The 14,415-nt window shown below is 35.8% G+C and overlaps 1 protein-coding gene across 4 annotated transcripts in view; it reads right to left on the bottom strand.

The window, feature by feature from the left end:
• The window catches only part of erbin (erbb2 interacting protein), a 303,640-nt gene that overhangs the window by 75,024 nt on the left and 214,201 nt on the right, over positions 1-14,415 (bottom strand). For all 4 annotated transcript variants that reach the window (XM_051929687.1, XM_051929688.1, XM_051929689.1 and 1 more), the window contains 5 exons: positions 12,047-12,121; positions 11,106-11,250; positions 8,940-9,012; positions 5,129-5,258; positions 436-551 (listed from right to left, as the gene is read on the bottom strand). In XM_051929687.1, coding sequence (XP_051785647.1) covers positions 436-551; positions 5,129-5,258; positions 8,940-9,012; positions 11,106-11,250; positions 12,047-12,121 — 539 coding nt within the window. The remainder of the gene's footprint in view (positions 1-435; positions 552-5,128; positions 5,259-8,939; positions 9,013-11,105; positions 11,251-12,046; positions 12,122-14,415) is intronic.

Raw genomic sequence — 14,415 nt, 5'->3', positions numbered from 1 at the left:
TAAATAATAAATAAACACACATATAAGTGGAATTCCACATATATTTAATATTGTAAACATATCTGGATTGGATAGTTACATTGCAAATACAATTAACCACAAAACATTAATATTAAGGCAGATTACTACTAATAACAAAACCACCTAAATTAGATAGATACTTTATTAATCCCAAGGGGAAATTCATATACTCCAGCAGCAGAATACTAAGACAACATAACAGAAATTTTCATAATTGACATTTAGAACCTAATGACATACCTTAACATTTTTGATCATTATTCTGGACAACATAATTGCTCATTAAATCCTTAACATGCCCATACAGTGAGAAAGAAAACTAAAACATAATACTTCATTTTTTTTAATTGCCTTGGTTATAAAGAAACTAATAATTTAAACCGCAATAAAAATGGATTTTTTTTTCTCACCTACCTGTTGTCACTTAGATTGATTACTTTCAGTTTTTGCATCTCACCCATTTCTTCTGGTAAGGACTCCAATTTGTTTGAGTGTAGGAAGAGCACTGTTGCATTTTTCCAGTTTCCAACCTATACCACAAAGTAAAATATAACTAAATAATGTATACAATAACTTCAAAGTAAATAAACTGAGATCCTCATTTAAATGTTCAGAGCACACCACCACCAAATGTTAAGAGGTGACTGAAATGCTTTATCTCTAGCTCATTTTACACAAGCATGTTATTGCAGGAATTTTTCTTTGAGTGTGTGATCAGCATCAATAATTCTAGGAAACCTGAGCCAGACATTTCCACATGTTAAACTTTGCCTAAATACCATACTAAAATTTTTCCTATGCATGAAATGAAAAAACAGTGCACAGCAGACCCCCGCGAAGTCACGGTTCAGAGTTTGCAGCCTCAGTCATTCGCAGATTTTTCCTTAGAACATATCTAATAATTGCTAGCGGAAACCACAAATATCCTCCGCAATCTTTACAGTGCAGTATTGCCATGATAAAAGCCATAGAGAGACCAGGAAGCAACTGTAGAAGAAAACGTGGCTTGGGATGGTGAAAGTACCCAATAGAATTTGAAACTGCAACTCCCAGCAGTCCGTGCAGTGGCTCTGATTGGTCTTCTGCTGAGGGTGCTGGGGCTGCTGGGGTCAAAGGATGTCAGCGCGGCTTTTAAAAAGGGGGCTGGTGACCAAAAGCAAAAAAAAGGTTTTTGTAATTTGTGTTACAAGTTCCTGTCTGTCTGCCTTCTGTTGGGTTACCTGTACTTATTCATTTTGTCCTGGATCGTTTCGTGTGTCTGGACTGTCTGCCGTCTGCCTGTGTATATGAGAACTGTAAATGGATTCATGGCCATCCTGCAAAGAAAGGAGCGCTCCTGAACCCATCTTCACCATTTCAGGAACTAGCGGTAGGACTATCTTTACATGCCCAATCAACGTGCGGATCTCTGGACTATCTATTTTCATCATTACATTTCATCCGTTGCCGTTTTTCATGGTTTACTGTGTGTGATTTGTTTGTGCTTTGTTGTATTTAATGTGTAATCGCTGTAAGATGAACAGGGGTGGTATCGTTTTCATTTATTTCATTTGTTTTCATTACATTCCTTATTTGCTGTTTCATTACCGGTTTGCTTTGTTTTTGTCTCTGTTTGTTTTGTGAGTGAGTGCAGGTCAGGCCAAGGCTGGGTGCGTCCCTGGAATCTCCACCATAAAAATAAATAAATCGCCGTCTTCTCGACGAAGTGAATCTTAGCGGCACCGGACAGCTACGACATTATTCATTTCTCCTTGCTGCTGATTGACTGTGATGCATCTCCAGCTAAGCGTTCTTGTGTTTTCCGTTTTGTTCCTCTTAACCCTTAAACCACCACAACCAGCTAGAGTCGTTTCCCAGTGCCATTTGCGAGCACGCAGGAGCTGATCAGTCAGTGCCGTACATTTGTTGAGCAGCCAGCTCATGACCATTGCCAGCCCCTTGTGAGCAGTGGGCTGAACGCACCCCTAGAAGAAACTGACACTCCTCAAAATACTCCTCTTAAAAAACACTGAAAGACTACTTTCACATTGCTCCCTTACTTGCGGCTGCTCTGTCGTGTGATATGCTTCTCACGCAATGCTACGCATACTTAAAAGCCTGAACAGCACCTGTCCTTTTTGGCTGATTGCTTTGTTTCTCTCTCCTCCCCAAGACATCCTCTGCTCCTGTTGCGGGTCCCACTCCTGTTGTGCTCCCCTATGATGTTTGCCTATTCTTTTACACGACTAACTAACTAACTAACTGCATACTGAGCTCATTTTACTTCTGAAAGAGACATGTTTGTTTGAAGTGTTTGAATAAAGTTCCTGTCTCTACAATCTCCAGTGTTTCTTTGCAATTCTGTGACCCAAGCGTGACATCCTGCAGCACTGAGCCTCACTGTCCCTGTGATTGAGTCACTGCATTATAGCCTGCCAGCATCACTGCTTACCTCTGTGTACTTGAGTGCAGTCAGTTCGGTGGTTTACTGAGTTTCGTCCATTGCATCAGTTGCACTTTGTACATATTGTTCTGGTAGTTTTTTTAAATAGTTTTTACAGTTCATTAGCAGTGTGTAAAATGATTAGTGTTGTAGTAATTGTGATACTCTTTGCATTAAAAAAATGTGTTCCATTAAAATTTCACTTTTTCTTTGTGAATTGTGACGTTTACTTAAAGTGCAGCAAAAAAGTATTTGGTATCCAGGGATGCATTAACCCCCAAGTATATGGCAGTTTAAGGGTTAAATCCCCAAGATGTCACCGAAACGCCCTGCACCTTCTAAGGTTTCTGCCAATGAAAATGCGCTTGCATGAATTACAGTACATATAGCGGTAACATTGGTATTTTACGTTCTAGCACTGTGGGTGACATATCAGTACAGTACTGTACAGTATGCAGGTGTACATATACATTCTTTTTTTTAGGTAATGTATTAATCTGAGTTAAATTAAATTAAAGTGTTTTGGGGGCATATTTAGGGTTTAAACTATAAAAATAGGTATTTTTTTTTAACCACATCCAAAATTCGCGGGTGCTCTAGGAATGTAACCCCCGCAAATTTTGGGAGTGTACTGTACTCACAAAATTGGATTTATAGAACTGTATGTACACCAAATGCCATGCTAAGTTCCTTAATAAATCTTGTATCAGCTTAAAACTATGTGTATGGCCCCTGTTACATCCCAGTAGTATCCATGCATAACTTAAAACATGCCTTTTTGAATATTCATGATCTAATCACCATATAAATTTGGTCATGTTTCTGAGTGACGTCTTTACTATAAACCATGGGAAAACAGAGCAAATCAAACTTCTGTGAATGTGAACTTGAGGTTTATACAGACATGGGCAGAGTTATCTCGCCCACATGGACACACTATATTAGCAGTCTCTTGCATGTTGCTTATCCTGAAAACAGAGGAATACTGTATATAATTTCAATTACAGATTTGTTTCCTGTTTCAGATTTAGCTTGAGAGAGGTTATTTCTACGTGTATATTTTGAATTCAGCATTTTCTTCTTTTAAACATCTGATAGACGCTCCTGTCGGAAAAACAGATCATCAGTAGTCTGAATTGGCGATTAAAAAACAAAAATGTTACAGCTTTCTCTTTGATGAAGCAAATAAATAAGAGAAAATGCTTCAACTTCCAAATTAGGTGACTAAGTTAAACCTGAATGTTACTTTATGCTTAAGTGCTTCCTTTTGCCATAACTAAACTAAGAAGACAAACTTAAAAACATAATGTTTTCTGTCATTTAAATGTTGTTAATATTTGTGTACTTTTTAGTGATGGTAACTACCTTATAGGCCAATTTTGACTTCCTAGTGCTGTCCCTCTTAAGAGTTGCTTGCTGAATTCAAGCATACATTACACACAGAAATCATGCAAATCCTGATCTATTACAGGTCCTATTAATTGTAGGGTATTTGGTGATAGGCACTTTTGAACATGAACTGGCTGACTGGACTGGAATCTCACAGTCAAACTTGAGTCTTGTCGTGGCATCTGTATTGGATGGTATAATTAAGATGCTACCCTGAAACATTCAATTTCCTAACAGTCAAGGTGGATAAGGCGAGATCAGAAGGCATTTTGCTGTGATTGCTGACAGCACTGAAGATTGCTACTTAGATAACATCTCAGTTAACCATAATATGACCCAGCTCAGGATAAAGCAGGTTAAGAAAATGGATGAATGGACAATGGAATGTGACTTGTTATTAAAATATTCAATGGAATGAGATTTTCTTTTCATTTCATTTGTCCTGGTGCCTGGAGTTGCTTTGGTGCCAGCTCCAAAAAGTATGTGTCGGATTTATGGATGGTTGAAACTTTACATAATATTAAGCCAATTTTGAGGTCAAGTTGCCATTTTATGTATCTCAACTTTTGCATAAGAAATGGTTTATGTATATTTCTGAGCATAGCCAAGTTTTATACATGAAGTTTCAGGTCTGCAAAATTGTGAACACTGGCAGAAAACTGCAGAGACACACAGGCACTGATACCCGAAATACATTGGACTATGTCCATTCCAACAACCCCCCCCCTCCCGACAGGCCTCCAGTATCATTTAAATAATGTATTCATCCAGCATTACAAAATGCACTTTATAACTAACTAGCTCTGGAAGCCCGTGCTGGAAACTAACTACACACTTCCACAGGTGGACGTTTAAATATAAGACAAGTTAATACAATTTCAAAGCTAAAAGGATTCATAGCCAGATACCAAAGGCTACAATTAGGGCTTTCATCTTCTATAGTGCTTAATATTATTGACAGATAGAAGGAATCCAGAAAATTTTTCTCTTTGTAAAGGATCACGTCAAAAACAAATACAGAATGGCGGGGGTCTTTGATCCTTCAGATGTCATGGCATTAAAAATCAACATGTTTCTGTGATGCAAATAAACACATAGGCCCGAGAATACATCAGAAAACCATTGTCAATAAACACAATTTGTCGCTACACCTAGATATATAAATTTAGACTACAGGATTGTAAATGTGTAAGGCAGTACTGCAGAGTTATTCACTTGGCTACCCCAAAAACACTGAATATTTGAGTACAAATCTTGACGATTGGTTTATGTGTATAAATGGATTAAAACAGTTACCTCAGGTGGCAGCTGAGTTAAAAAATTATGATCGGCAGCAAAAGTGCGCAAACTGGTGAAGTGCCCAATAGATGATGGTAATGCTTCAATCTCATTAAAACTACAGTCAAGTTCTTCCAATGAAGTAAGACTAGAAAAAAGAAGAAAACAACCAAAAAACAGAAAATAGCAATATGAGTTTTTTGTGAAGATATGTTAAATTTACACATTCGTGCATCTTTTAACTATATGCTAGTTGATAAATTATAACAATGAAAAGACAAATGACTTGCATATTAAGTAGAGAAGCTAATGTGTTAATGATTCAGATTCTGTAAGTAAAATAAAACAAAAAAGAACGTAAAGCCTATTTGTAAAATGATGTTCAATATTTAACACTGTCATTAAGAAATCAAAAGTCATTTTAAATGTTATCACTTGCAGTATTAGGTTTTGGTGAAAAATAGAATGTCTGTGACAGACTTTGCATTTTTAATTAAGAGTGCAACATAACATTCTGTTGGTAGAAGTAAATTTTAAAACATATCGTAAATAATATATTAATGACTATCACCAATGAAGTGAAGCTGAAGTAAAAAAAAATAAAAAATACCACTACTAATATCAAAGGAAGAAAGGCAAGTCTGTGGTCTAGCCCCAATGCACTTCTTTAGTGGAACTGGCACTTTTGTAATGACTTTCAAAAACTTAACCAGGTTTCTCAATTTGATGCCTATCTAGTGTCAGAGTAGATTCACTTATGCAGAACTTCAAAATGACCAGTTTCAATTCAGTACAGATTTTAAAAATGAGAAATATCTATAAATTTCAGTTACAGAGCAAGCAAGGGGAATGCAGGAAGGCATCGATAACCTATAGTCTTTATTGCAATGACAGTCATCCCTTTTCCAGGAAGCAGGCCGACTGTAAACTAGTAATGAGTTCAAATGTATGTGATTAGGAAGTAATTTATGTTGTTATCTACCATTTAAAAAAAAATCACTAATTGAAACTGAATATTTCTGACAGGAATTACAATTACGGTTGATGTAGAGAAAAGCCATGCAAAATGACACCTTTAATTGGCTAACTAAAAAGATTACAATATGCAAGCTTTCGAGGCAACTCAGACCCCTTCTTCAGGCAAGATGTAAGATTGATTTGAGTTGCCTCAAAAGCTTGCGTTTTGTAATCTTTTTAGTTAGCCAATAAAAGGTATCATTTTGCTTGGCTTTTCTCTACATTCACAATGGCTAACATGGTACAACACCCTACAATTACAGTTGATGAAACACAAAAGTGGACAAAAACACTATACAGGAGAATAAAACTCTTAAAAAAGACAAACTGACACTATGAGCTAGAGTGTAATACTGCTTACAATCTGCATTAATATATAGTATATGTTGTGAAGCAAATGTACAAATGTTTTTTTGGACTAATAAATCACATTTTGATACCATAAAAGACATGTGCTATAATAATTTTAACTCGTTAAGAGCAAGATGTTTCATAGTCAATGATCTGTGGTGTTTAACATTTAGAACTTCCCTTTTTTGCAGTTGGCTAATGCAGTTAATTGGCCACTATAGGATTGAATTTACAATGGGTTTGCATCCGTGTGCATTTGCTTTATGAAAAAAATAAAAAGAACTATGTGAGCAACTAGCAGAACAATATATTTTTAACACTTTTATTTTTCAAATGTGGAGTAACCCATTACAAATACTTTTTACCATACATTGTCACATAGGCTGGACTTCACCTCCAAGAAGAAGGCTGGACTCACACTAATACATTTTACTGTATATGGCTAAACAAGGGAAGAAAATATTTCCTATGCAAAATGACACACTTTTAAAAGTTCTATAGAATGGCTGTAGTTACATATTATACCACATTAATGCTGTTTAACCAGTGAATCTCATATTTGTTAGCACTTTCACAAAAGACACAATAACAATATGATTTCTATTACTATGCTTAAGGCAATTATATCTGCTAACTCACCCACCAAATGCATATACATGTAGTTGTTCACCTCAATCCTCATTTTGCTGTATAGAATTAACTATAAAAACACACTATATAAAATGATTGTTTGATAAAGAGAATTCACCCTGTAGTATAGTGGAAATATCCATATTAAATATGAACTGGATATCTCTCTACTTCCAATTGAATTAACGTTTCACTGAAATACAGTACAGTAATCGCTCGCTATATCGCGCTTCGATTTTCGCGGCTTCACTCTATCGCAGATTTTATATGTAAGCATATTTAAATATATATCGCAGATTTTTTGCTGGTTCGCGGATTTCTGCGGACAATGGGTCTTTTAATTTCTGGTACATGGTGCCTCAGTTGGTTTGCCCAGTTGATTTCATACAAGGGACGCTACTGGCAGATGGCTGAGAAGCTACCCAACCAGAGCGCGTATTACATATTAAATAAAACTCCTCAAATATATTGTGAGCACGGGGGCTGTTCGCACCCCTAGAGGATACGGCCCGCTCCTCAAAAAACGCTGAAAGATTGCCTTCACATTGCTCTCTTCCTTGCTGGGCTTACATATGGCTTCTTTGTCAAGCGATACGCTTCCCGCACTGTGCTTCGCATACTTAAAAGATCAAACAGCACATATTGATTTTTGATTGTTTGCTTTTCGCTCTCTCTCTCTTGCTCTGACATTCTCTGCTCCTGATGGAGGGGGTGTGAGCAGGGGGGCTGTTCGCACCCCTAGACGATACGGACGCTCGTCTAAAAATGCTGAAAGATTACCTTCACGTTGCTCCCTTCTGTGCAGCTGCTTTGTCAAGCAACATGCTTCCTGCACGGTGCTTCACATACTTAAAACCTCAAAGGGCACGTATTGATTTTTGATTGTTTGTTTTTCTCTGTCTCTCTCTCTCTGACATTCTCTGCTCCTGACGGAGGGGGTGTGAGCAGAGGGGCTGTTCGCACACTGGCCTAGAGGATACGGACGCTCCTCATAAAAAATGCTGAAAGACTACCTTTACATTGTACATCCTTGTAGCTGCTTTGTCCGGCAGTGCTTCGCATACTTAAAAGCCAAACAGCCCTATTGATTTTTGTTTGCTTTTTTTTCTCTCTCTCTCTCTGACATTCTCTGCTCCTGACGCGCACTCCTTTGAAGAGGAAGATATGTTCTTTTCATTGTGAGACGGAACAGTCATCTCTGTCTTGTGATGGAGCACAGTTTAAACTTTTGAAAAAGAGACAAATGTTTGTTTGCAGTGTTTGAATAAAGTTCCTGTCTCTCTACAACCTCCTGTGTTTCTGTGCAAATCTGTGACCCAAGCATGACAATATAAAAATAACCATATAAACATATGGTTTCTACTTCGCGGATTTTCACCTTTCGCAGGGGGGGGGGGGGTCTGGAACGCAACCCCCGCGATAGAGGAGGGATTACTGTATATACTTTGAACAAGCAGGTCTAGATGACTGGTCCAAAATTCCCCCATAGTAATTTAAAAACTATTAAAAATGATGGAAAACACCTTGTTGTATTTTTTGCTGCTAAAGGTATCCCAACCAATTATTGCATTTAAAGTGGAATTTACTTTTTTACAAGAGAAAATAGTTACTGGAAACCTGCATTGGTGAATAAATAAAATAATAAAGTTTTGGGATTACTATACAGTTAGAATTTGTTTTGTCTAATAGGCTTTGCATTGACAGCCTTACAGTATTCATTGTGAAAAATATGCAAATATACAAAAACAGATAGCAGGAAAACACATTTTCAAGGCAATATAAATTAAAAAATAATGGCATCTTATTTGTTAATTCGTTCATTTCAACTTACCCTCCTATTGTTTCCGGTAGATACATTATCTGGTTCTCATCTATTTTGAGTGCTGAAAGTTTTTTTAGTGAGCCTGACAAAAATACACAAACCTGTTATCAAAGTTTAACAAACACAGTAAATTAATCAACAACAGGTACTTCAAGGATTGAAATAAAACAAAACCTGTTATATTCAAAGAAAATCAGTATAGCAAATGTAAATGCTTATACAGCACTATATCATGTTACTTTCTCTATGGACACTCATTTTTTTCTAGCTTAGTAAAAGACTAAGCACAAATGGTTCCATTTTACAGGGAGCTCAACTGACACTAAATTTTTGAGAGACCAACAAATGATAATGATTAAAGAATGTATCATTGATGGTTTAACTAGCAATTCTAAACCATCTCTGTTTAAGATTGAATGTAGATACATGTGAAAATGAGCCCTTCACCCTGTCCAGGGCTGTTTCTCACATTGTGGTAGCCAAGGCTTCTTCCATCATGACCCCAAATTAGATCCATGTGGGTTTTAAGAATGTAACCTTATCATTGCATTATAGACTCTGTGCCAATTATAAAAACTGCAGCGTCAACTAAAGTATTTGGCATGTTACTTTTGATAAAGCACTCATGAAGACTACTCAAAGCTATAACACAAAGTGCAGTACAAGTTAATTACATAATACAAGAATAATAACAATTAGATAAATATTTGGAAGAGCTTGTAACTGTCAAGACTAAATAAATAAGATGGAGAATGAGACAGTAGACCTCCACTACAGAATCGACGTATGTACATTAGGTTTAGAAAAATCACACAGAAAAAATAGTTATTGCCATTCTAAAATACACAAAATAGAGAGCAAGTTTTTAGGAGTAATTTGAATATTACAAAAGACTATTCCTGATAAATATACATACAACTGGATCTATCACAGCGTAACCAAAATATTAAAAAGGTGCCTCCACCAAGTGTTTCAGAATGGAGCTTCATAATAGCAAAAGAACTGGCATTAAAATGTCAGAGGCATCAGAAAAGATTTTGTGGAACATGAAGCAACTATGTGTAGTTCATGGGCATGTAAGGCTTTTTTGGTGCAATTTTGAAAATTATTTGGAATAATTCTGAAACTATTGTAATCTGTTAAAACATTGTGGATGAAAAAGACTGAAGAAAGAGCTACACTAATCCAAATGAGGGTTAATGAATACTGAGAAGTTGGATCATGGTAGTAAAATATACTTCAGGCTATTTAAAAAAAAAAAACTGCTCCAGTGCTGAGCTGTGATATTTAAAAGTTTGTTTCTGGTAACATAGGATGATGGAAACATTTACAGAAATCAAGACATAGGGAGACAGGGAAGCTAGATAAACCACAAAAAAAATCAGTTCAGGTTTGTTGGTATTTAATTGTATAAAGTTAACAGACATACCAAAATTTACCCTCTTTATGGCTGAGATGCTTGAAGCATATAAGTAGATGATTTCATGCTACTGAATAAACAGCTCTCTCTTATGAAAGTTATTGGCACTAAAATAAATGCTGAATATTAAGGCACTTGGTCCTAACAGAGTGGTGTGACAGAGACACTAAAAACAACATGTTAATTAAAGGCATCTAAAAATTTGGGGTTAAGTACTACTATGAAATTAGGTTCCCATAGTTTTGACAGACCTAAACTATTACCATGGGACAAGTAATGAATAATCGAAAGGTCTGAATGAAGTTCTCCATTATCTCTAAAAATTTGCACTGTTTTGTTTTTTTTTGGTACAGTATTGTATGTTTCTAAAAGACATAATGTAGAATAAATAAATGTGCTTTCCAAAATGTTGGAGGCAACATATCAAATGAACACTAAAACACTAAGGAGTAGTTTGGTAATTTAATGATGAAGAAGGAAAATCCTGTTTTATGTGAAAATGTGTATTATTTTTTCTATCACCGTGCAGAACTATCAGAAATGATCCTACTGTATAGCTATTAATAAAACCAAAGATGCATCTAAAAGCACTAATTGATTCAAATTGTTGTGCAAAGCAGCTGAGACTCTGCATTTTATTAGAATTGTTAGCACCAATAAGATCACACTTAAAATGTACACAGAAAAGACAAGAAAGCAAAAAAATATATATCAAATGCTAAATTAAACAAAGAAAAAAATGAAAAATTTCACACCAACTGATCCAGGGAGCTGCTGAAGTGCATTATTGGACAGCAAAAGATCCTGAAGACTTTCACAGCCTGCCAGTTGATCATCAATCATTTCAATGTTGTTCTTAGACAAATCTAAATAGGTAAGTTGCTTTAAACTTCCAATAATCTGAAGGCCAAGAATAAGCACAAAAAGATGAAAAGTACATTAATCAGGCAGCAAAAAAACTTTAGAAAATTTAGGTCTATTAAATATTTTAAAATGAATTGCACATTTTCATTTACATTACATACATTCACTAATACTTGTTTAAATGCTGCATTTTATTTTGGTATAATGAAGTGAATGCATGCAATAAATAGATAAATTAACTATAGTACTGAAGAAATTTCTCTATTGTATTTACTTAGTGTAGATGTTAGTCTATAGTCATAATACTATTAATTTCAGAATCCACGATGATAGTGAGAATCTTATCTTATGGGTTTTTTCTTATATAATGGAAAGGAGATCAGACACAGAATATGTTAAAAAATGGACAAATACTTCAAAATCTACATATATTTTTACATTAGCTGTGCAGAACTTGAAAATAAACCAAAATAAAATGAATGTTACCTATTAACAAGCAAAACTTGTCCACAGTGTTCTATGTTACACAATACAGATAAATCTCACATTTGTCAAAAATGCAATAAAATTGCTATTGCAACAGTTATAGTTTCACAGCTGCATTTCATAAACATTTGCCCTCTCTATCTGAATTTTACTCCTGGTACATACAAAATAGGTGATAAAATGTAGCACTATTTTATATCATCTTGCTATTATGCAAGTAAATAAATAAATATGCTGAATATATAATTGCTAAATATTTTTGGAAAAATAATGTGAAGTTATTTTTCAATCTGATTGTTTATAGCAAAAAAACAAAATAAATTCAAGTAACATAAAGGTAACATACCCCAGGAACAAATGTTAGTCTGTTTCCATCCATCCAAAATTCCTTTAAACCAGTGAGTTGCTCAATGACTTCAGGCTATTGAAGAGATACAAATCATAATTAAGGAAATACTTATTCAAGTTAACCTCTTACATTTTATTTGCCCCATGAGAGGGACTTTAAATGACAGATTTCATTTAATATTAGATCTTCTGTTTTGCATTCTTCATAAAGAAATAAAAACAGCTGATTACAAACAAAAAACTAATTGGGAAAAATAGGATGAAAAACATTAAATGCTGTTGGACTAAATCACTTTTGCCTAAACTAAAATTGCAGTGCAAAGAGAACATCATAGAAGTAAACACTGAGATAAACATGAATTAGGTAAAAGAAATACCTACACAATGCATGCTAATTTTAACATATTACCCCAACACGGTTACTGAGGTTGTGCTTCACAGCTTAGCACTGTACTGTAAATTTAGCGATTTCTGAAGTAATGCAATTTCCTGAGCGTTTGCATCTTGGGAATGCTTCCACCCTCTTCTGCCTGTGGGCTGTTGAAAGCGTGTGGAGCTAACACATGTGCAGACTAACAGAGTGCAGCAGACATATGCAGACTGCAAAAGATTTAACTGTAACCTGGTTAAGGCTTTACATGACCAAATAATCAACTCATAAAGAAATCTACATGTGTTTACCTGGTTTCTCAGAGATCAGTATTCCAGTTTCTCTAACCAGAATAAGGGTTTACATTGCATATTAGAAACTGGGTTTCTGTGAATAACTGGGTTGTTAAAGCCACAAAGATGTGGCATCACTATGTGGCGTTCACTAGCAGACTTAAGTGGTTGAGAAGGAAAAATGTACCTTGCACTGATCTCCATATACATTGGGGGTGCTACAAGGAGCCAGTGTAGTGACTGGAAAATAGGTCTGACATGCACCTATCTATGCGGACTGAACACAAGTCATTCTGCTATATTTTGATTCATCTGTAGCAGTTTGATAGCACATGCAGGTACACCTACCAGTAGAGGGAAAAAAACTTCAAACATGAAAAAAGGCCTTGATTTAACTTCTACACTGCAACTCAGAGCCAATTATGAACATAACCTGTATCCTAAATATATCAATAAGCTACCTAAGCATAACTGTAACATGGGTGTTGTCAGAGTGGCTTTTCTTACATTCGGCTTGGCAGTTAACAGTCTGAAAAATGCTACTAACTCCAAGAGAATCATGCATAACACACTTTTCACTTAATGTAAAGAGTAGCATGTTGTCACTAATTATTTACACAAATCACCTTTGAATTACTTGAGTGTTCTTGAATAAGGTGCAATTTTTAATCTTTAAATAGTTGTTAATAAACTGATTAATTACAAAAAATGATGAAAAATTGCATTTATATTCTGGATTTAAGTTTTTTCATCAGTTAGTACAGAGGACAGGATTGAACTGAAACTGCAATGTGAAAGAAAGAAATTTACACCTTGGATACTGTTGCCTGTTCACTGCAGGCACACTCATGCACATAACCATGCACAGAAGGGATGCAGATTTAATTAAGTGATTATTCGTTATTGATTTTACTTTTAAGAGTCATCATTTATCAAAACGTTTTTATTATGTGACAAGATGAAGATATTGTGACTGTGTGGATTGGCTCCATGCCCCCTGCTCCATTTGGGAGCCTCTTGAACCTGCAACCATCAATAGTCATAAGTGAGATAAGTTGGGTAAACGAGAACACATCTAGCCAAAGGGTAGGTGCAAAAATAACAGTGCTTTTATTAAAAACAAACTAAAACAAAAAAGTGTTCAATAGTGCAGTGTGAAACCATCTTAAACAAATAATCTAATAAAATAATTCATAAAACTGAAGCAAACCACAAGAGGCTAAAACAACTATAATAAATCTGTTCCTCTGAAACAGAGTTAAAATCCATGGCAGGTAAAAAAAAATAAATAAATAAAATTAAAAAAAATAAAAACTATTCAAAGATGCGTAAGTCCTGGTGCTTTCTTCTAAAACAACTTTCCCTCTGCAGATCCATCAGCATGAGAACCCCTTTGGCTGACAGGCATGGCCACCCCTCTTAAACAGGCCTGGGTTCCTGATGGCTGCAGGCAACAAGTAGGGCTCTCAGTCTGAGCCGAGCTCTTTAATCTCCTGCTGTGTCACCCCAGACTTACGTGGAAGCCTGCTGTGAGGATTGGGTCACTCCAGCTACTGGAAATGCTCAACTGGAGTAGACCTTTTTGAGTCCGCTCGAGTGTCCGTCCTACGCTCTCCTTGGGGCTCCTCACCCAGCTACCTGCTTCCAACCTCTTGCACTGGTTTACATGCCTCCTGCAATCTCCATCATCCCTTCTTTCATTTC

The sequence above is a fragment of the Erpetoichthys calabaricus genome, chromosome 7 (assembly GCF_900747795.2).
Source record: "Erpetoichthys calabaricus chromosome 7, fErpCal1.3, whole genome shotgun sequence".
In the NCBI taxonomy this organism is placed as follows: Eukaryota; Metazoa; Chordata; class Cladistia; order Polypteriformes; family Polypteridae; genus Erpetoichthys; species Erpetoichthys calabaricus.
This window is presented reverse-complemented; position numbering and strand designations above follow the sequence as displayed.